This window comes from Pistacia vera, unplaced genomic scaffold, assembly GCF_008641045.1.
Source record: "Pistacia vera cultivar Batoury unplaced genomic scaffold, PisVer_v2 Contig372, whole genome shotgun sequence".
NCBI classification, from domain to species: Eukaryota; Viridiplantae; Streptophyta; class Magnoliopsida; order Sapindales; family Anacardiaceae; genus Pistacia; species Pistacia vera.
Genome location: NW_022196193.1, coordinates 690,788 through 713,088, shown reverse-complemented (window position 1 = coordinate 713,088; position 22,301 = coordinate 690,788). Strand labels below are relative to the sequence as shown.

Here is a 22,301-nt window from a genome sequence, read left to right as displayed (position 1 = left end):
TAGAAGTGTCCAATTTCAAGTTGATCAATTAGGTTGTGAGAGAAAATTCGTAAGATTAGATTATAAGTGTAATATTGCTCATGTAGAAATCAAGTGTTTTGTTTTTATTTGAATTACAAGTTCTAAATTTTTTATCTGGCTAATTTATGTGTACTTCAACTAATATTTTAGGATTTTAGAACTATCAGCTGGATAAGAGTTTCAGTGATTACATCCATTAAGTGTTGTGAAGACTTAAATTTGAAAAATCATGTAAACTTATATCATTATTTGCTCTTATATCATCAAATCATCTAGTGGTGTTTAAGTTTATATGTATTTTTAAGAATGATTGTTGTTTGTCAAAAAAAAAAAAAAATTCTTCTTCTATGTGGGTTTATGCGTTTTTTAAATTTTCTCTTGAAAGTAAATTCAACTACATGTATTCCTTGGTGGAAGTTCGACATATTTAAATTTCCATGTTTGAATGGCATTGATTTGGTAAAGTTAGCTCGGAAGTTGCGAAGATTAAGTGATAATATGTTATTGGTTCGGAGAATCGTGGATCGGGTTTTGGCAGAACCGTTAGCCCAAAAGAAAAGCTGAATAAGGTAACATCATTTCGGCAACTCATCTCTAGGTTATTTTAATCGGAAATTTCTGTCTTTATCCTTGATTTGGATAACAAATGTACATTGACTTTCCTTACAATTTAAAGTAAACTACATAGGAAGAAGATGGTTAATGTTTTAGTGTACTCTTAGGTTATCGTTTAACCCACTTTAACGATATGTTTTATCCTTTCTTTATCTTTGATAATACCGCATTAACCATCAACAATACGGAAAGCTATTGAAAAAAAAAAAAAATTGAATGGAAACATGAAACCACCGTTCGATGCACTTTTTGGAATATATTCTATTATGAATAGAATATGATAACATTTAATGAAATAGTATAAGATCTTCATAATGCGTTGTTACATTTTTTGAAAATATTTTTTAAAAATATTTAGATTATTTTCTAAAAATAGTGATAATGTAATTTAACTAAATATTCACCTACAATAAAAGTTTATAAATTAACAAAATCACTATCAGCACCTAGCATGATTACAATAGGTGGCCACCACTGCAGACCGTGGCCAGAAGTTTACGGAATGGCACAAGACGATTAAATCTAATAGTTATGCGCTGATTAGCCATTTCGACCAAATCTATCATGGAACGACTAGGTCTATGGACCAAAGATTAGCCGTTGATGACGGCCATATCTTGGCCATTGTTGACTGCCAAACAACGGCCAAAAACTAGCTGTAACGATGGCCAAGATTTCTACCATTGGGAACAACCAAATCTTTGACCATAGATTGATGGAACGGCCAAATCAGCTCACGATGGTCAAATCCAAAGATCGTGCATCGTTTCAACGTCAACGATTGACAGTGGTGTTGGCAAGCGATTGTTGCTTGGGTGGATGGGATATTTTTGTAATTTATAAACTTTTTATTAAAAAAAAAAAAAAAATTGTTAAATGTTTAGAATTGATAGAATATGGTGAAATTTTGAATGTGATTTTTAAGATATGATGTAAAAGAACAGGAGGGAAAAGTTAAACTAAAAGGGAATACCATTCCCAACAACTCCTCAAAAAGTCCTGCTGTTAATTGTAAGTCTTGGATTTGATTTTCTATTCTCTACCCAGATTCATTACGACATTTCACATTTTAATTCAATACCAGATGGAATGAAACCTTAATCCAAGTCCAGAAGAGAACTCATGAAACTAAAATATAATGCCTCATAATATAAAATTACATTCATACAGAGCTAACACTTATCCAGTTTGTTCTAACATAAAATTTAACAATTCAAAAAAATTAATTAAAACAATGGAAATTAGATCAAGATAAGCCCCTACGATTAATTACAAAAAGAAAGTGGGATTATACACATATAACACGCTTCGTAAGCATCAAACAACTCTGATAAAGACAAGAAATTTGCTCCATGACGGCATGCACATCACAAGATGCTCAACTATCACTCCAATTATCATCACACTCGCAACAACCTGGCAAGTTTCACAGTTAATTAATTTTTACAATTGTAATTCAATGAAAGATAAAAAAGAAACAGAACAGTGAAGGAAAAGTTCAGAAAGAAGACAATGTGAACCTGCCGGATTGCATTTGCTTTCTCTAAAATTGCAGGGACTTTGACATTTGCGGACTGACCTGATGCGAAGGTTGGCCTTGCTGTAACGTTGGCCTCAGGCTGAATGACTGGACAAAAAATAAAAAAGCATTAATTAGATAGATTCAAAATCACGATCTTAATGTACAAACTTTCTTTTTGCTGCCAAATAGATTATGAGCATTCAATTGTCAGGTAGTGATTAGATAGTCATATAATTGAAAGGAAAGAACAAGTTACTGCTCCATGATAATTGAACCAGTCTATCAAGAATGTTACAAACAAGGAGAATGAAAATATCGAATCAAACTATACTATTTTAACTTAGACTTGTGGATCCATGGACCCCAATCAGATTTCATAGCACCACACAAGAAGTTTATATAAAAAGTAAAATCACTAGAAGAGTAAAGGAAAAAAAACAACAGATAAATAAATAATAACAACAACAAAAAGACCTAACTTAACCATTTGAAACCACAAAGATGACCAAATGTCAAACAAGCCCATAGAATCATCAAGTGAACAAGTGCAGAAGGATTAATAAATATACATAGGGGAAGAAAATCTACCATTAATTCTTCTTATTAAAAATAACCATAGGAATCGAATTTGTACTTTTTTTTTTAGGTTCCCCATATTTCTATAAAGAAACCATGGTTTCTATTACTAAGAGAACCCAAAAAAAAAAAAAAGAAAAAAAAACTGAATTCACCAATTTCATATTGACTGGATTCTGAAAATGATCAAATCACGACAGAAATAGCTACTCACTTTTGTCCTAATTTGATGCAAGGAAATCCTCCTTCTAATCGAACCCTTGCCTTTGCATCCTGATTAGCTTCCTTTGCCTATCAACTTCTGCTGGTCTTCTGCTTACAAATAAAATTCCGTAAGCATATATTGGTAGTTCTGCATTCTCGAATATGCTTTATGAATATAAATGAAAATTGGAAAATCCAATAATTCAGCCATGTTACCTTGCTGTCGCAATAGAAAGACGTTCTCCTTTTCAGAGATAGTTGATTAGCGGGGCTGGCTCACGTTGCTGATAGATGGTAGATCCAAATGCTTCAGGTCTAATCCATGTTCAAAGCCTCTGATACGAATAGTTCCTCTTCAGCCACATCGGATGGGACTTAGTGACCCGCCATTGCACTGGAGGGAGAGGTGGAGGCAGTGGGTGACTTCCCTAAGTTTTCCGAGTGTTGAATATTTAGGATCATTGACTTTATGTCCCCATCTAATACAGGGTTCATGGCATCAAAACTTGAAGATCACAGACGACAGACAAGGTTCTACACCATTCTCCATATACATAATTGAAGTCCTAGGTCAACATGCATGCCATTCTTAGTGTTCCTACCTCTGCTGAGAGCTTGAGACAGCTTCCATTGATGACATTCGGCATAAAGCATCATATAGCTCATGGTCTGCTTCCTCCAGGGGGATTCATCAGATTCCCACTGCTCTGAATTTGACTCAGACTGGTGACTAAGACAATCATCTGACATATAAGGAGATGATCGCAGAAGTATCATCATCAGAATCAGAAACCATACGCAGTGCAATAGCAGGCTCAGGGACCAACTGAAATGAAGCAAACATATCGCTAAGCTTTATGAGAGTTGATTCCCATAGGAAATTTTAGTTCAGTTTAGAAGTCTCAAGGCCATCTATAGGGTGAAAGATATTTCATATGTTCAAGTGGTGGTGTAAGAAGTGAAGGAACATAGAGGACGATCCATGCCCAAACTGCTCACAAAGGTTGTCTTAAAATTGGTGATTTGCATCAAATGGTGCCCACTATCCCGCTAACACACTGGTACAAGAGAGCCAACTGATTCAGATTTTTCATCATCGACGAGGGCACCTTTCTACGAAAACATTTACAAGTAACCTATGACCAAGTCCAACACATACAGTGAGTTTCCATCATTTCCTTGATTTGCTTCCGTAGATTTTACTTTGACATCTGGTGCCAGCCAGTTCCCGACACAGCTAAGAAGTTACTTCAAACCACCTTCATGACCATGATTAATACTATTTTGAGCACCATGGATTTTTCAACTGTTAGAATCTGAATAAGCTAACGGAAGTTGACTTTTTCATTATTAGAACTTGAAACTGCCACAAAACTTTCAGCACTCTCAACATGTATTCAGTATTCCTCTTTGCCCATCACTCTGGACAGCTGAATTGGCGGACTACGTTTCACTTGTACTTCGGGCAACATAATCTGACCATGACATTGACACAGCAAAAGCAGGAGGTTTGATGGCTCTATCCAATAGGTACCATTTGTCCAGAATGTAACTTGTGAACACCAGCAAAATTCAGCATGAGGTTGTTGAGATTCACTAAAAACTGCTTATGATCTTATCACCAGATTGATACCCAAGAATTAGAAATCTGGAGCCAGAGGATGATGGATCACTTTATAACAGACTCAGCTCTGGACCATCAATAATAACAGATTTGGCTGACGAGCTCAGGCACTACTGATTTGTTTGATGACCATCAATGGCAACTGATTCTGCTCGTGGGCCATCAGTGACAACTGATTCGCTCGTGGGCCATCAGTGACAACTGATTCTGCTTGTGGACCATCAACAACGACTTGCTTGTGACCATAACGACAACTGACTCTGCTTGGGACCTCAAATGACAACATGATTCTGCGTTGGACCATCAACCAACTGATTCTGCTTGTGGGCATCATCAACAACTGATTCTGCTGGGGAACCTCAATGACAATGATTCTGCTTGTAAAACATCAAGAAATCAGCACTAGCACAGACATCAGTGTCCAGTGAATGGTCTGAATCAGAAGACTTTCCAGAAATTTGTGTCTTTCAAGGACAACACTCTCTGAGGGACTGAGTTTAAAGCACAGGGATTCCATTACTTGGCAAGATGGGGACCATATGAGACTCATAGTAGATGGATAATGATCTGAATCATGTCCATGGTCGCATATATTCCATTTCTTTCTGTCATTTTGATCATCAGAGAATATTGCTCACTTCTCGTTTTGTTGGTATCAAGATCATTTTCAGATTCCGATTCAATGGTGTTAAGAGCATCCATAAAAGTATTGGTTCACTTTCAACTTCATCAAGCGATTGTATCAAGAATCAATTAGGAGTGTCTTCGTCGATAGCAATGACATCCTTTTGATCAAACATTTTCAAGGTTGGCATTTCCCTGTCCCTGTATCTATGTCAAAGCTTGTTGAAAGCACCTCTGGGTCTATCTCTGTCGCATGTTGATCTGCAGGCTCACTTTTCAGCCTTTTGGTCCAATTAACACAAGACAATCTTGGAGCAGTTTTGCTCTTGTGATGAACTGCATGGAAAATGTATCACCATCCGCTAGACTCATACAAAAAACTGGAATCAAGGGTATCAATATGCTGCATCAAACTAGACGTGGATTCCGTAGACTCTGTATCTCAGGTTGCAAGGAAGAGCTTAGATTGAAAACACATTCTATTAACCCTGGACCCAGTTCTTGAATCAAAGAATTTGAATGATCTCCAAAGTCAGATTTCAATGTCATTCAATGGTAGAGCAGTTTGAGAAGAAGGCGTCCATTTAACAGCTGAGATGACATGGAATCTGCATGGTATGACATCAATAAACATCTAGAAACTACTTCATCAAAGTGGATATGGCAAAAATTGGAACAACTACAGGGATGTATATAAATACCTGCCACTGTGACTGGACATTGAGCAATGCGTGATATTTCGCCATTCCTCTGGAGGGCCTTTTGTTTCTGTGCATTGACATTGTTCATTCAGAAATAATTCCCAAAGGCAACCACATAGAAGTAATTACATGTCATATATACATGAAAGCAAATTATGACAGACTTTGAAGAAATTAATTTAATTTTCTCACAAAATGCATGAATTCATCAAGAAATTCTCAAAGGAAAATAAATCCACAATAATAGACTTTATGAATACTGAAAGTTCAATATGGAATATAAGTAACTAAAACGAATTGTGACTCACAAAATATCTGGCTGACCAGACATGATAATAAGAATAGATAAAGCATCACAAAGTGGATGCAAGTTCAGACCAAAAAGATCCTTCATTAGTAGAGCATACCTTGCTTTTACGAGTCTTCTTATCTCTTGTAATTTCTCAGCAGTTGCTTCATGGAGCTGCCATGATATTCTTTAAAGAAGGTTGGATCTGAATATCTCTTCAGACAAGATCCAGGCCCACAGGATCAATCTGATTGGAAAAGCAGGAGAAATGAGCATCTAAAAATAAACTTTGAGTTCATTAATGCTGAATAAGATGGATAAAAATATACATACTTGTCAAGCAACGTGAGATGGGGAGGATCACGGCATTCTCGTAGGAACTCAATAATAAATCGTGGCAAGTCATTGATACACAAAATGGTTTTGCTCATTTTCAATACGAGGATGCCACTCAGAACCTGACAAGGCAACTGCTTTCTAAAAGGATTGAATTATTTGAAATAATATTAAATGGAATCACAGTCACAGGGCATAATAAATTTCAATGCAACAACTCAATGACGGAGGAAAACTCCAAGATTAATCAAGACTGAAACATGAGCCAGTACAGTATAGTGCAATAGACACACTTATCTGGAAAGATATTTCTATACTATGTTAAAAAATGAGTGTAAGCAGAAAAAATGAGTAAATACTTGAGAAATTTCCCGGAGGTTAGTCTGGAATCCCATGATCCACAGATAATATAGGACCATCTACATACAAGAGCTATTTAAGGAGCACATAGAAAAACCAAGAGCAAGTTACAGCGCAGGTACAAGAGCCATACCCGGCTGTGTAAGACAAAATGAATGTGGCTTGTTTGGGCCAGTAAGGGCTTTTTCAAGGGAAGGAAGTGAGCTTCAATGTGTGCACACGAACCTTCAACTTATGACTTCTTGAAGCGTTGTCATCACTTGCTCCTGCAAGCCATGAAAAACCTCGGCTGCAAACCTACTACATATCAAAGATGTCAAAGATGCACCTAAATCCATGTTCAAGGAAGACAAACTATGACATATAATTTCTGACCACTATGGATAACTTAGTAAATAACTAAATAGATTGAGCAGTGTACCACAAAGAAGCAGCAAACAATCTCTATTCTTTGGATCCTTAACCCATTCAAGGAACTCAGTTTTAAGACCAGAAAGAAAAAGCTCAAAAAAATAAGAATTGTGAACGTAGTTTTACTTGCCACCAAGCTTATAGAGCACACGCCTGTAATTTGCACCTAAAACTCTTTCAGTCATGAATCTTTATGACGATGGAACAGAAGATTCAGACCGAATATAAACTCTAATTAGTGAAATCTTTGTGAATAACTAGATGATCAGATAACAAATTTCTTAGTATACCTCCATCAAAAAATTACTTCAACTTGACGACACACAAGTGCTCTTCAATGAAAAAGCCAGAGAAGGCCTTATGGAACAACCTTTAAGACCACAAATTTGGCAAAACACAAGTTCAGAAATACCATAGAATTTCCCTCCTAATTATCACCTAAAGGGGATTATTTCAATTTGCAAACCTCTAGAAATTCATATGACCGGTTCTGCATGCTCAACTGCTCCACTTCACATTCTTCATATTAGAGTTACACTTTGATACCCTTTCCTTTCCGTCATCAAGGTAAGAAAATAGAAAACCTATCATAATACAAGCCTATACATAGATTGAAAATCTAAGTTAGTTTATCAACGGAACAAAGAATTCAAGTAGTGTACGGTTAGACTGAAGATTATCACTTTTTATCTCAAAATTTATTCTCAACTCTAATCAAACCAATTTGTGGTCAAAATTTGGCATCTGAACCTAAAATCTCTTACTATAAACTAATCTACCGGGAAACACATAACAAAACAAAAGAAAATTCTCATACCAAAGCTTAAGTGTACAAAAACAATTAAATACTGATTATTTTTGAGTAAATTATGAAGAAAGCAAGCAAACGATACAACATACTCAGCAAGATCGCATAATTGACCGCAAGATAACCAACAGGCCAGTTACAGCAACACCGTCAAGCACGGCTTTGGGATCTTCTTATTGCCCTCGTAGAGCTCGGAGGACCCAGGCGACTCATTTTGACCGGAAACCTCGCAACGGCATCGTTTCGCTCAGAAGTGAGAGCAATATGTTCATGCAGTGGCAGTGAGAGTAAATACTAGATATGAATAGAAACTGATGAAGTAAGGAATGAATTAATGAGCTAATAAATGAAGAGAAGAGAATAGCTGGTTTGTTTTCTTTCTTTCTTGTTCTTTTTTAAAAACCAGAAACAAAAGGAAGGAAGGAAAAGAGTAGTGGTGTTAGATGGAGCAGGCTAAATTTGACGGAGGTTGTTTTTTTTGTTTTGTGTGTTTGGGCGAGGCTACATGAATAAGACTATGGATTGCCAACAACTGCAAGCCATTCTCTCTCTTTCCACTTCACAAATACTGTGGCGTTAGTACAAAAAGACCAAAAAAACCCTTCTTTTTTAGAAAATTACTCTTTCAGAGAGGCGAAATGACCATTTTAGGTTTGGTGTGGTCGCCAGATTGGAAGGGTTGGAACGTGAGTACCATAAACTTGTCTGGAAATTATTTGTGGTTGAATAGAAAATGAAATATATTATTTGATTTAATTTTTTGTTAATAAATCTCCACTATTAAAATTATTAAATCTCTTATGGTTTTTTGTTTTTAATTTCTCAAATAATCTATTGTTCTTTTACTTATGAAATTCAATATAAGTTTGACCAAAATTCCGCAAAAATATTTTTATCAGTGTAAGTAGCTGGAAATAATAATTAAAAAAAAAAAGGTGAAAATTCTCTGAATGTGTAAAAAAGATGAGAAATTGATAGTTATGATGAAAATGAGATTTTGGAAATATAAATGTGAATTGACCATCTTCTTGGCCTCTTAAAGAGGGTTTTATCAGTCCAGCGAATCAAAATTTATTGTTCTTAACCCATTAATGAGGGTGCATCATGCAAGTGTGTTCTTTTGTTGAAAGATTAAATGTTATATATATTTTCACATATAATATTAAAGAAATGAAATCTTGTTTGTTGATAATATGTCACACCTTCTAATAAATGAAAATGTAATAATTTGCAATATTACATTAAATTAAATGTTACAAACTTTTTTTCTATAACCAACGTGACATTCGCAATGTGGTAGTTTACAAATAAGTTTTTCAATTCACTATAGGTTCCATCGTTAATTACAAAACTGTCACATTGATAATATAAACCAATTTTTATTGTAATAATTGGGTTATGTTTCTCAAGAAGCAGAGTGTGGCGTTGTTATCTAATTAAAAGGTATTATATAAAAATAAATTATTTTTCAAATTGTTATTGTCCGTTGCTGTTGGTATTTCATCTCTCCACCTTCTTTTATGTATTTTAAATAAATAATGTTAGATTCTTTACCCTAAAACAGCGAATGAAGATAGGATAATTTATCGTGTGCAAGAAGTATTATCTGTGGCTCAAATTTATTTATTTCTTAATCTAAATTTTGATGTTGAATCGTGTAATTGTCCGGAGATGGTGACATTATGGTAATTTTGATACCCCTTAAAAAGACAGGAGGGGGAGGCAGACAAACGCAATCACGCACAAACTTAGGAGTGAGTAAATTCTTGAATTAAATTAAACGTTTAACATCACTTACTTCCATAAAACTCTAACGCATAATTTTCTCAACATCTGTCGGTCTCTCCAGTTGACTAGTCGCCATCTCCATACTTTGACTTCCTCACTCCCTCTCAATTCCACGCCACCATTACTGCAACAAATTCACAAAATTAATCTTCTTTTTTAATTATTTTTGCTAAATTTTAGGAAATTTCATATGTGATTTTGACTTATTTTAACGAAAGACTAAATGAAATTAGGCTTCTTAATATTATAAGACTAATCAATCTCTGGGTAGTTGAGTAGTTCGATAAGAACTCTTAGATATATTATTTGAAAGGTTTTGAATTTAAGTCTTTCATCGATTATTAATAAGGATAACCACTAGAGCTCTTATTTGACTGATAATTTCAAGGTTCCAGAGAATTAGTTGTAATATACATAAGTTAACCCAAATACCTCTGATCCTAAAAAAAATATCCTGCAAGACTAAACATCTATTAGTTTTCTTACTACCAGACATTTTATAATACTCAAGAATCTTAGTTAGGTTTTGAAGTAAAATATTAAAATGAGATTTAGATTTCATAAATTAAAATTTTCAGTACTTTATTGTTGTTTACTTCTTTTATAATGTCCATACTCTCTACTAGTTGACTTCAACCCATATTATATTTCTCTATTACCTAACCTAATTGATTAATACTCTCTAATTATTCACTAATTAATTTATTTATATTAAGAATGTGTTTTAATTATTTGACAAAGCGCTTATTCAAATAATTACTTAATTAAATACTACTTTCAATTAAGAGCAATACTAGTCTTACAAAGACAAAAATAAAAAGGACATACAAAGATAATTTCCATCATTCATCTTCATGATTTCTCTCTATCTTTCTCCATCTTTTTCTGTTTTTTCTTTATTTTTTCCTTCCATGTCACTTTGTAGCTCACTTTGTATTGTTTTTGTAAGGATAACATTTTTCTTCAATTAATGTCTTCTAAAGGAGCATCTAATTGTATGACACTTTCAATTTTCTTTTTCTCTTCCAAGAAACGGCATAACTTGGTAATTTCATTTTTTCAATTTTATAATCTTTTTTTTTTTTTTTTTTATGACTGAAAGTGTTCGGACAACCTTACATACACCTTAACTAATCCTCTGAGACTTTGGAATTATTGACAGAGTAAGAGTTTTAGTGGACTGGCTACTCCTATTAGCAACCGAAGAGAGACTTAAACTTAATATCTCTTAAGTATATGCACAAAAGTCCTATCGAACTAGGGGTGTTAAAAAATGGTTAACTGTTTTCTATAACCGAACTAGTTTTTCAATTTAGGAAAATTCTCGAATCGAAACGGAACCGGTTTGGGGGGAAAATCGATTTTTCGGTTAACTGAAAAACCAGTTTTCCCCTTTTTATTGGATAAAACATATATTTTTTTAATTTTTCCTAAATTAAATTGTAAACATCAACAATATATATCCAAATAAAAATTAAATATTCATACATATATAATATATATTATTCAATGAATTTAGAGATTAAGATTATTATTATTTTATTTAATAAATAATATATATTATTTCTGTATTTAATAGATAATATATATATTTTTTAGTAAATTGGTTTTCATTTTTACTCGAACCAAAAACCGAACATAAAATCTGGTTTTTTGAATTTTTTGAACCATAACCGAACCTTTTTTTGGTTAACTGGTTTTTCGGTTTGGTTCGATTTTTGTATTTTTTTTAACACCCCTATATCTCACTACCGGACTATCCAAAAATAGTTATTTTATAACCTCTATAATTGAACTTGTATTATTTTAACTGCTATTTAAAGTAAATATGATTAAAATAAAGCGTGGCAGACAGGCTACGATATTGGATCAAAACATGATGCTATTATCATGTCCTTGGTCTTGGCATCTTTTTTTTATTTTTTAATTAAAAAAAATATTAAAGCTTTGTAATTAACTATATATTTGCCTAGATAAAGTAAAATAATATCACATAATCAGATCCAGAGTCCGAACGGCTCTCTTATTTGTCCAAGACAATTCAGGAGTGTCTTCGTCAGATCGAATGACATCCTTTTGATCAACATTTTCAAGGTTGGCATTTCCTCTGTCCCTGTATCTATGTCAAAGCTTGTTGAAAGCACCCTGGGTCTTCATCTCTGTCGCATTGTTGACTGCAGGCTCCACTATTTCAGCCTTTTCGTCCCAATTAACACAAGACAATCTTGGAGCAGTTTGCTCTTGTGATGAATGCATGGAAAACTGTCATCTACCATCCGCTAGACTCATCACAAAAACTGGAATCAAGGGTATCAATATGCTGCATCAAACTAGACGTGGATTCCTTAGACTCTTGATCTCAGGTTGCAAGGAAGAGTTAGATTGAAAACACATTCTATTAACCTGACCCAGTTCTTGAATCAAAAGAATTTGAATGATCTCCAAGTCAGATTTCAATGTCCTTCAATGGTAGATGCAGTTTGAGAAGAAGTCCGTCCATTAACAGCTTGAGATGACAATGGAATCTGCATGGGATGACATCAATAAACATCTAGCAAATACTTCATCAAAGTGGTATGGCAAAAATTGGATCAACTACAGGGATGTATATAAATTACCTGCCGTGACTGGACATGATGCACATGCGTGATATTTCGCCATTCCTCTGAGAGGGCCTTTTTTTCTGTGCATTGACATTGTTCATTCAGAAATAATTCCCAAAGGCAACCACATAGAAGTAATTACATGTTCATTATACATGAAAGCAAATATGACCAGACTTGAAGAAATTAATTTAAATTTCTCACTAAAATGCATGAATTCCATCAAGAAATTCTCAAAGGAAAATAAATCCACAATAATAGCACTTTATGAATACTTGAAAGTTCAATATGTTGAATATAAGTAACTAAAACGAATTTGTGACTACCAAATATCTGATGACCAGACATGATAATAAGAATAGATTAAAGCTCACAAAGTGGATGCAGTTCAGACCAAAAAGATCCTTCATTAGTAAGCATACCTTGCTTTTACGAGTCTTCTTATCTCGTTGTAATTTCTCAGCAGTTGCTCCATGGAGCTGCCTGAATCTTTTAAAGAAGGTTGGATCTGAATATCTCTTCAGACAAGATCCAGGCCCACCAGATCAAATCTGATTGGAAAAGCAGGAGAAATGAGCATCTAAAATAAAATTGTGTTCATTAATGCTGAATAAGATGGATAAAAATAGTCATACTTGTCAAGCAAGTGAAGATGTGGAGGATCACGGCATCTTCGTAGGACCATAATAAATCGTGGCAAGTCATTGTACACAAAATGGTTTTGCTCATTTTCAATACGAGGACGCACTCAGAACCTGCAAGGCAACTGCTTTCTATAAAGATTGGAAATATTGAAAATTAATATTAAATGGAATCACAGTCACAGGGCATATAAATTTCAATGCAACAACTCAAGTGAGGAAAACTCCAAGATTTAATTCAAACTGAACACTGAGCCAGTTACAGTATAGTGCAATACACACTTTTACTGGAAAGAATATTTCTATACTATGTTAAAAATTTAGTGTAAGCAGAAAAAATGAGTAAATACTTGAAAATTTTCCCGAGGTTAGTCTGGAATCCCATGATCCAAGATAATAAGGACCATCTACATACAAGAAGCTATTTAAGGAGCACATAGAAAACCAAGAGCAAGTTACAGCGCAGGTACAAGAGATACCGGCTGTGTAAGCAAAATGAATGTGGCTTGTTTGGGCCAGTACGGCTTTCCAAGGGAGGAAGTGAGCTTCAATGTGTGCACACGAACCTTCAACTTATGACTTCTGAAGCTGTTGTCATCACTTGCTCCTGCAAGCCATGAAAAACCTCGGCTGCAAACTACAACATATCCAAGATGTCAAAGATGCCACCTAAATCCATGTTCAAGGAAGACAAACTATGACATATTCATTTCTGACCCATGGATACTTATGTAACATAAACATAGATTGAGCAGTGTACCACAAAGAAGCAGCAAACAATCTCTTTCTTTGGATCCTTTAACCCATTAAGGAACTCAGTTTTAAGACCAGAAAGAAAAGCTCAACAAAAATAAGAATTTTGAACGTAGTTTTACTTGCCACCAAGCTTATGAGCACACCCTGTAATTTGCACCTAAAAATCCTTTCAGTCATGAATCTTATTGACCTGGGAACAAGAAGATTCAGACGAATATAACTCTAATTAGTGAAATTTCATGTGAATAACTAGATGTATCAGATTAACAAATTTCTTAGTTATACCTCCTCAAAAAAATTTACTTCAACTTGACAACACAAAGTGCTCTTCAATGAAAAAGCAGAGAAGGCCTTATGGAACAACACTTTAAGCCAAAATTTTGGCAAAACACAAGTTTCAGAATACCATAGAATTTCCCTCTAATTACTCACTAAAGGGGATTATTTCAATTTGCAACACTCTAGAACTTCATATGACCGGTTTGCATGCTCAACTGCTCCACTTTCACATTCTTCATATTTAGGTTACATTTTCCTACCCTTTCCTTTCCGTCACTCAAGGTAAGAACATAGAAACCTATCATAATAAGCATACATAGATTGAAACTCTAAGTTAGTTTATCAACGGAACAAAAGAATTCAAGTAGTTGTACGGTTAGACTGAAGATTATCACTTGCTATTATCTTCAAATTTTATTCTCAACTCTTAATCAAACCAATTTGTGGTCAAAATTTGTCAGTCATGAACTAAAATACTCTACTATAAACTAATTCTCCGGGAAACACATAAAAAACAAAGAAAATTCTCATCATAAGCTTAAGTGTACAAAACAATACATAATGATTATTTTTGAGTAAATTTATGAGAAAGCAAGCAAAACGATACAACAACTCAGCAAGATCGCCTAATGACGCAAGATCCAACAAGGCCAGCTACAGCAACACCGTCAAGCACGGCTTTGGGATCTCTCTTTTTGGCCTCTTCGTAGAGCTCCGGATGACCCAGGCTTATCATTTCTGACCGGAAACCTCAGCAACGGCATCGTTTCGGCTCAGAAAGTTGAGAGAATTGTTCATGCAGTGGCAGTGAGAGTAAATACTAGATGAATGAATGAAATGAGAAGTAAGGAATGAAATAATGAAGCTAATAAATGATAGAGAAGAGAATAGTGTTTTGTTTTGCTTTTTCTTTTTCTTTTTTTTAAAAACCAGAAAACAAAAGGAAGGAAGGAAAAGAGTGGTGGTTGTTAGATTGGAGCAGCTTAACTGCCGAGAGTGTTTTGTGTTTGTTTGGGTTTGAGGCTAAACTGAATAAGACATTGGATTGCCAACACTGCAAGCCATTCTCCTCTTTCACACTCAAAATACTGTGGCTGTTAGTAAAAAGACCAAAAAACCCTTTTTTTTAGAAAATACTCTTTCAGAGAGAAATGACCATTTTAGGTTTGGTGTGGTCGCCAGATTGGAAGAGTGGAACGTGGTACCATAACTTGTTGGAAATTATTTTTGGTTGAATTAGAAAATGAAATATATTATTTGAATTTAAATTGTTTTATAATTATCCATATAAAATATATAATCTCTTTATGTTTTATTGTTTTTAATTCCTCAAATATTCTATTGTCTTTTATTATGAAATTCAATATAAGTTTGACCAATTCCGCAAAAAATATTTTACATGTTAGGTAGCTGGAAATAATAAAAAAAAAAAAGTGAAAATTCTCTAATGTGTAAAAAGATGAGAAATTGATGTATGATGAAAATGGATTTTGGGAAATAAAATTGTGAATTGACATCTTCTTAGCCTCTTAAAGAGGGTTTCTATCAGTCCAGCGAATCAAAATTTAATTGTTCTGAACCCATTAATGAGGGTGATGCAAGTGTTGGTTTTGTTGAAGATTAAAGTTATTATATTATTTTCACATTATAATATTAAAGAGAATGAAATCTTGTTTGTTGTAATATTCACACCTTCTAATTAAATGAGAAAGATAATAATTGACAATATTACATTTAATTAAATGTTACAAACTTTTTTTCTATAACTCTCAACGTGACAATCGCAATTGTTAGTTTACAAATAGTTTTTTCAATTCACTATGGTTCCATTTGTTAATTACAAACTGTCACTTGAAATTTAAACCAATTTTTTTTTAATAATTTGGTTATTTTTCAAGAAAGATAGGGCGTGTTATCTTAACTTACAAGGTAGCTACTCACTTTTGTCCTAATTTGATGCAAGAAATCCTCCTTCTCATCGAACCCCTTGCCATTTGCATCCTGATTAGCTTCCTTCTGCCTATTCAACTTCTGCTGGTCTTCCTGCTTTACAAATAAAATTCCACAAGTCATATATTGGTAGTTCTGCATTCTGCATATGCTTTATTGAATATAAAATGAAAATTGGAAAATCCAATAATTCAGCCTTGTTACCTTGCTGTCGCAATTAGAAATGACGTTCTCCTTTTCAGATGATAGTTGATTAGCCGGGGCTGGCTCACGTTGCTGATAGATGGTAGATTCCAAATGCTTCAGGTCTAATCCATGTTCCAAAGCCTCTGATACAGAATATTGTTCCTCTTCAGCCACATCTGAATGGGACTTAGTGACCCGCCATTGCACTGGAGGGAGAGGTGGAGGCAGTGGGGTGACTTCCCTAGAGTTTTCCTAGTGTTGAATATTTTTAGGATCATTGGACTTTATTTCCCCATTTAATACAGGGTTCATGGCATCAAAACTTGGAAGATCAAGACTCGACAGACAAGGTTCTACACCATTCTCCATATACATAATTTGAAGTCCTCGGTCAACATGCATGCCATTCCTAGTTGTTCCTTCCATCTGCAGAGAGCTTGAGACAGCTTCCATTGATGACATTCGGCATAAAGCATCATATAGCTCATGGTCCTTGCTTCCTCCAGGGGATTCATCAGATTCCCACTGCTCTGAATTTGACTCAGACTGGTGACTAAGACAATCATCTGACATATAAGGAGATGATCTGCAGAAGGTATCATCATCAGAATCAGAACCATACCCATGCAGTGCAATAGCAGGCTCAGGGACCAACTGAAATGAAGCAAACATATCTCTAATGCTTTCATGAGATTGATTCCCATCAGGAAATTTTAGTTTCAGTTTAGAAGTCTCAAGGCCATCTATAGGGTTGAAAGATATTTTCATATGTTCAAGTGGTGGTGAAGAAGTGAGTGAACCTAGAGGAGATCCATGCCCAAACTGCTCCACAAAGGTTGTCTTTAAAATTGGCTGATTTGCATCAAAATGGTGCCCAGTATCCTGATCTAACACACTGGCTACAAGAGAGCCAACTGATTCAGATTTTTCATCATGAGCAAGGGGCACCTTTCTACGAAAACCATTTACAAGTAACCTATGACCAAGTCCAAACACTACAGTTGAGTTTCCATCATTTCCTTGATTTGCTTCCGTAGATTTTACTTTGACATCTGGTGCCAGCTCAGTTCCCGACACAGCTACAGAAGTTACATTCAAACCACCTTCATGACCATGATTAATACTATTTTGAGCACCAATGGATTTTTCAACTTTAGAATCTGAATAATCTAACGGAAGTTGAACTTTTTCATTATTAGAACTTGAAACTGCCACAAAACTTTCAGCACTCTCAACCAATGTATTCAGTTTTCCTCTTTGCCCATCACTCTTGACAGCTGAATTTGGCGGACCTACTGTTTCACTTGTACTTCGGGCAACATAATCCTGACCCGTGACATTTGACACAGCAAAAGCAGGAGGTTTTGATGGCTCTAGTCCCAATAGGTTACCATTTGTCCAGAATGTAACTGATTGAACGCCAGAAAATTCAGCATGAGGTTGTTGAGATTCACTAAAACTGCTTATGATCTTATCACCAGATTGATCCCAAGAATTAGAAATCCTGGAGCCAGAGGATGATGGATCACTTATAACAGACTCAGCTCTTGGACCATCAATAATAACAGATTTTGCTTGACGAGCATCAGCGACTACTGATTCTGTTTGATGACCATCAATGGCAACTGATTCTGCTCGTGGGCCATCAGTGACAACTGATTCTGCTCGTGGGCCATCAGTGACAACTGATTCTGCTTGTGAGCCATCAATGACAACTGACTCTGCTTGTGGACCATCAACGACAACTGACTCTGCTTGTGGACCATCAACGACAACTGACTCTGCTTGTGGACCATCAATGACAACTGATTCTGCTTGTGGACCATCAACAACAACTGATTCTGCTTGTGGGCCATCATCAACAACTGATTCTGCTGGTGGACCATCAATGACAACTGATTCTGCTTGTAAAACATCAAGAATATCAGAACTAGCACAGACATCAGTGTCCAGTGAATGGTCTGAATCAGAAGACTTTCCAGAAATTTGTGTCTGTTCAAGGACAACACTCTCTGAGGGGACTGAGTTTAAAGCACAGGGAATTCCATTACTTGGCAAGATGTTGGATACCATATGAGACTCAATAGTAGATGGATAATGATCTGAATCATGTCCCATGGACGCATATATTCCATCTTCTTTTCTGTCATTTCTGACATCAGACAAATATTGCTCCACTTCTCGTTTTGTTTGGTAATCAAGATCATTTTCAGATTCCGATTCAATGGTGTTAAGAGCATCCATAAAAGTATCTGGTTCACTTTCAACTTCATCAAGCTGATTTGTATCAAGAATCAATTCAGGAGTGTCTTCGTCAGATAGCATGACATCCTTTTGATCAACATTTTCAAGGTTGGCATTTCCTCTGTCCCGTGTATCTATGTCAAAGCTTGTTGAAAGCACCTCTGGGTCTTCATCTCTGTCGCATTGTTGATCTGCAGGCTCCACTATTTCAGCCTTTTCGTCCCAATTAACACAAGACAATCTTGGAGCAGTTTGCTCTTGTGATGAACTGCATGGAAAACTGTCATCTACCATCCGCGTAGACTCATCACAAAACCTGGAATCAAGGGTATCAATATGCTGCATCAAACTAGACGTGGATTCCTTAGACTCTTGATCTCCAGGTTGCAAGGAAGAGCTTAGATTGAAAACACATTCTATTTAACCTGACCCAGTTCTTGAATCAAAAGAATTTGAATGATCTCCAAAGTCAGATTTCAATGTCATATCAATGGTAGATGCAGTTTGAGAAGAAGTCCGTCCATTAACAGCTTGAGATGACATATGGAATCTGCATGGTATGACATCAATAAACATCTAGCAAATACTTCATCAAAGTGGATATGGCAAAAATTTGGATCAACTACAGGGATGTATATAAATTACCTGCCACTGTGACTGGACATTGATGCAATGCGTGATATTTCGCCATTCCTCTGAGAGGGCCTTTTTTTCTGTGCATTGACATTGTTCATTCAGAAATAATTCCCAAAGGCAACCACATAGAAGTAATTACATTGTTCATATATACATGAAAGCAAATTATGACCAGACTTGAAGAAATTAATTTAAATTTTCTCACTAAATATGCATGAATTTCCATCAAGAAATTCTCAAAGGAAAATAAATCCACAATAATAGCACTTTATGAATACTTGAAAGTTCAATATGTTGAATATAAGTAACTAAAACGAATTTGTGACTACAAAATATCTGATGACCAGACATGATAATAAGAATAGATTAAAGCTTCACAAAGTGGATGCAGTTCAGACCAAAAAGATCCTTCATTAGTATATGCATACCTTGCTTTTACGAGTCTTCTTATCTCGTTGTAATTTCTCAGCAGTTGCTTCAATGGAGCTGCCTGATATTCTTTTAAAGAAGGTTGGATCTGAATATCTCTTCAGACAAGATCCAGGCCCACCAGTATCAAATCTGATTGGAAAAGCAGGAGAAATGAGCATCTAAAATAAAACTTTGAAGTTCATTAATGCTGAATAAGATGGATAAAAATAGTCATACTTGTCAAGCAAGTGAAGATGTGGAGGATCACGGCATTCTTCGTAGGAATCCATAATAAATCGTGGCAAGTCATTGTACACAAAATGGTTTTGCTCATTTTCAATACGAGGATGCCACTCAGAACCTGCAAGGCAACTGCTTTCTATAAAGATTGGAATTATTTGAAAATTAATATTAAATGGAATCACAGTCACAGGGCATAATAAATTTCAATGCAACAACTCAAGTGAGGAAAACTCCAAGATTTAATTCAAGCACTGAACACTGAGCCAGTTACAGTATAGTGCAATGACACACTTTCTACTGGAAAGACATATTTCTATACTATGTTAAAAAATTTAAGTGTAAGCAGAAAAAATGAGTAAATACTTGAGAAATTTTCCCGCAGGTTAGTCTGGAATCCCATGATCCAAGATAATACAGGACCATCTACATACAAGAAGCTATTTAAGGAGCACATAGAAAAACCAAGAGCAAGTTACAGCGCAGGTACAAGAGCCATACCGGCTGTGTAAGCAAAATGAATGTGGCTTGTTTGGGCCAGTACGGCTTTCTCAAGGGAAGGAAGTGAAGCTTCAATGTGTTGCACACGAACCTTCAACTTATGACTTCTTGAAGCTGTTGTCATCACTTGCTCCTGCAAGCCATGAAAAACCTCGGCTGCAAACCTACAACATATCAAAGATGTCAAAGATGCCACCTAAATCCATGTTCAAGGAAGACAAACTATGACATATTCATTTCTGACCCATGGATACCTTATGTAACATAACTACATAGATTGAGCAGTGTACCACAAAGAAGCAGCAAACAATCTCTATTCTTTGGATCCTTTAACCCATTCAAGGAACTCAGTTTTAAGACCAGAAAGAAAAAGCTCAACAAAAATAAGAATTTTGAACGTAGTTTTACTTGCCACCAAGCTTATAGAGCACACTCCTGTAATTTGCACCTAAAACTCCTTTCAGTCATGAATCTTTATTGACGCTGGGAACAAGAAGATTCAGACCGAATATAACTCTAATTAGTGAAATTTCATGTGAATAACTAGATGTATCAGATTAACAAATTTCTTAGTTATACCTCCGTCAAAAAAATTTACTTCACCTTGACAACACACAAATGCTCTTCAATGAAAAAGCTAGAGAAGGCCTTATGGAACACACCTTTAAGCCACAAATTTTGGCAAAACACAAGTTTCAGAAATACCATAGAATTTTCCCTTCTAATTACTCACTAAAGAGGATTATTTCAATTTGCAACACTCTAGAACTTCATATGACCGGTTCTGCATGCTCAACTGCTCCACTTTCACATTCTTCATATTTAGAGTTACATTTTCCTACCCTTTCCTTTCCGTCACTCAAGGTAAGAACATAGAAACCTATCATAATAAGCATACATAGATTGAAACTCTAAGTTAGTTTATCAACGGAACAAAAGAATTCAAGTAGTTGTACGGTTAGACTGAAGATTATCACTTGCTATTATCTTCAAATTTTATTCTCAACTCTTAATCAAACCAATTTGTGGTCAAAATTTGTCAGTCATGAACCTAAAATACTCTTACTATAAACTAATTCTACCGGGAAACACATAACAAAACAAAGAAAATTCTCATACCATAAGCTTAAGTGTACAAAACAATTACATAATGATTATTTTTGAGTAAATTTATGAAGAAAGCAAGCAAAACGATACAACATACTCAGCAAGATCGCCTAATTGACGCAAGATCCCAACAAGGCCAGCTACAGCAACACCGTCAAGCACGGCTTTGGGATCTTCTTTATTGGCCTCCTTGTAGAGCTCCGGATGACCCAGGCTGTACTCATTTCTGACCGGAAACCTCAGCAACGGCATCGTTTCGGCTCAGAAAGTTGAGAGCAATGTGTTCATGCAGTGGCAGTGAGAGTAAATACTAGATGAATGAATGAAATGAGAAGTTAAGGAATGAATTAATGAAGCTAATAAATGATAGAGAAGAGAATAGTTGTTTTGTTTTACTTTTCTTTTTCTTTTTTTTTTTTAAAAACCAGAAAACAAAAGGAAGGAAGGAAAAGAGTTGGTGGTTGTTAGATTGGAGCAGCTTAACTGCCGAGAGTGTTTTTGTGTTTGTTTGGGTTTGAGGCTAAACTGAATAAGACATTGGATTGCCAACACTGCAAGCCATTCTCTCTCTTTCACACTCAAAATACTGTGGCTGTTGTAAAAAGACCAAAAAACCCTTCTTTTTTTAGAAAATTACTCTTTCAGAGAGGCGAAATGACCATTTTAGGTTTGGTGTGGTCGCCAGATTGGAAGGTGGAACGTGGGTACCATAACTTGTTTGGAAATTTATTTTTGGTTGAATTAGAAAATGAAAATATTTAATTCATCCAATATTAAAATTATATAAATCTATTTATGTTTTATTTGTTTTTAATTTCCTCAGATATATCTATTTGTTCTTTTACTTATGAAATTCAATATAAGTTTG

General features: G+C 35.2%; 1 protein-coding gene across 1 annotated transcript; it reads right to left on the bottom strand.

The window, feature by feature from the left end:
* Positions 1-1,953: 1,953 nt before the first annotated feature.
* LOC116140410 (protein SCAR3) lies at positions 1,954-21,838 on the bottom strand. The gene is given in 10 exon segments (XM_031426048.1): positions 1,954-2,052; positions 2,157-2,242; positions 2,245-2,263; positions 16,100-16,201; positions 16,313-19,088; positions 19,184-19,251; positions 19,603-19,735; positions 19,823-19,946; positions 20,327-20,490; positions 21,531-21,838. Coding segments are annotated over 10 exon segments (3,726 nt in total). The 5' UTR covers positions 21,686-21,838.
* Between the last annotated feature and the right edge of the window lie 463 nt (positions 21,839-22,301).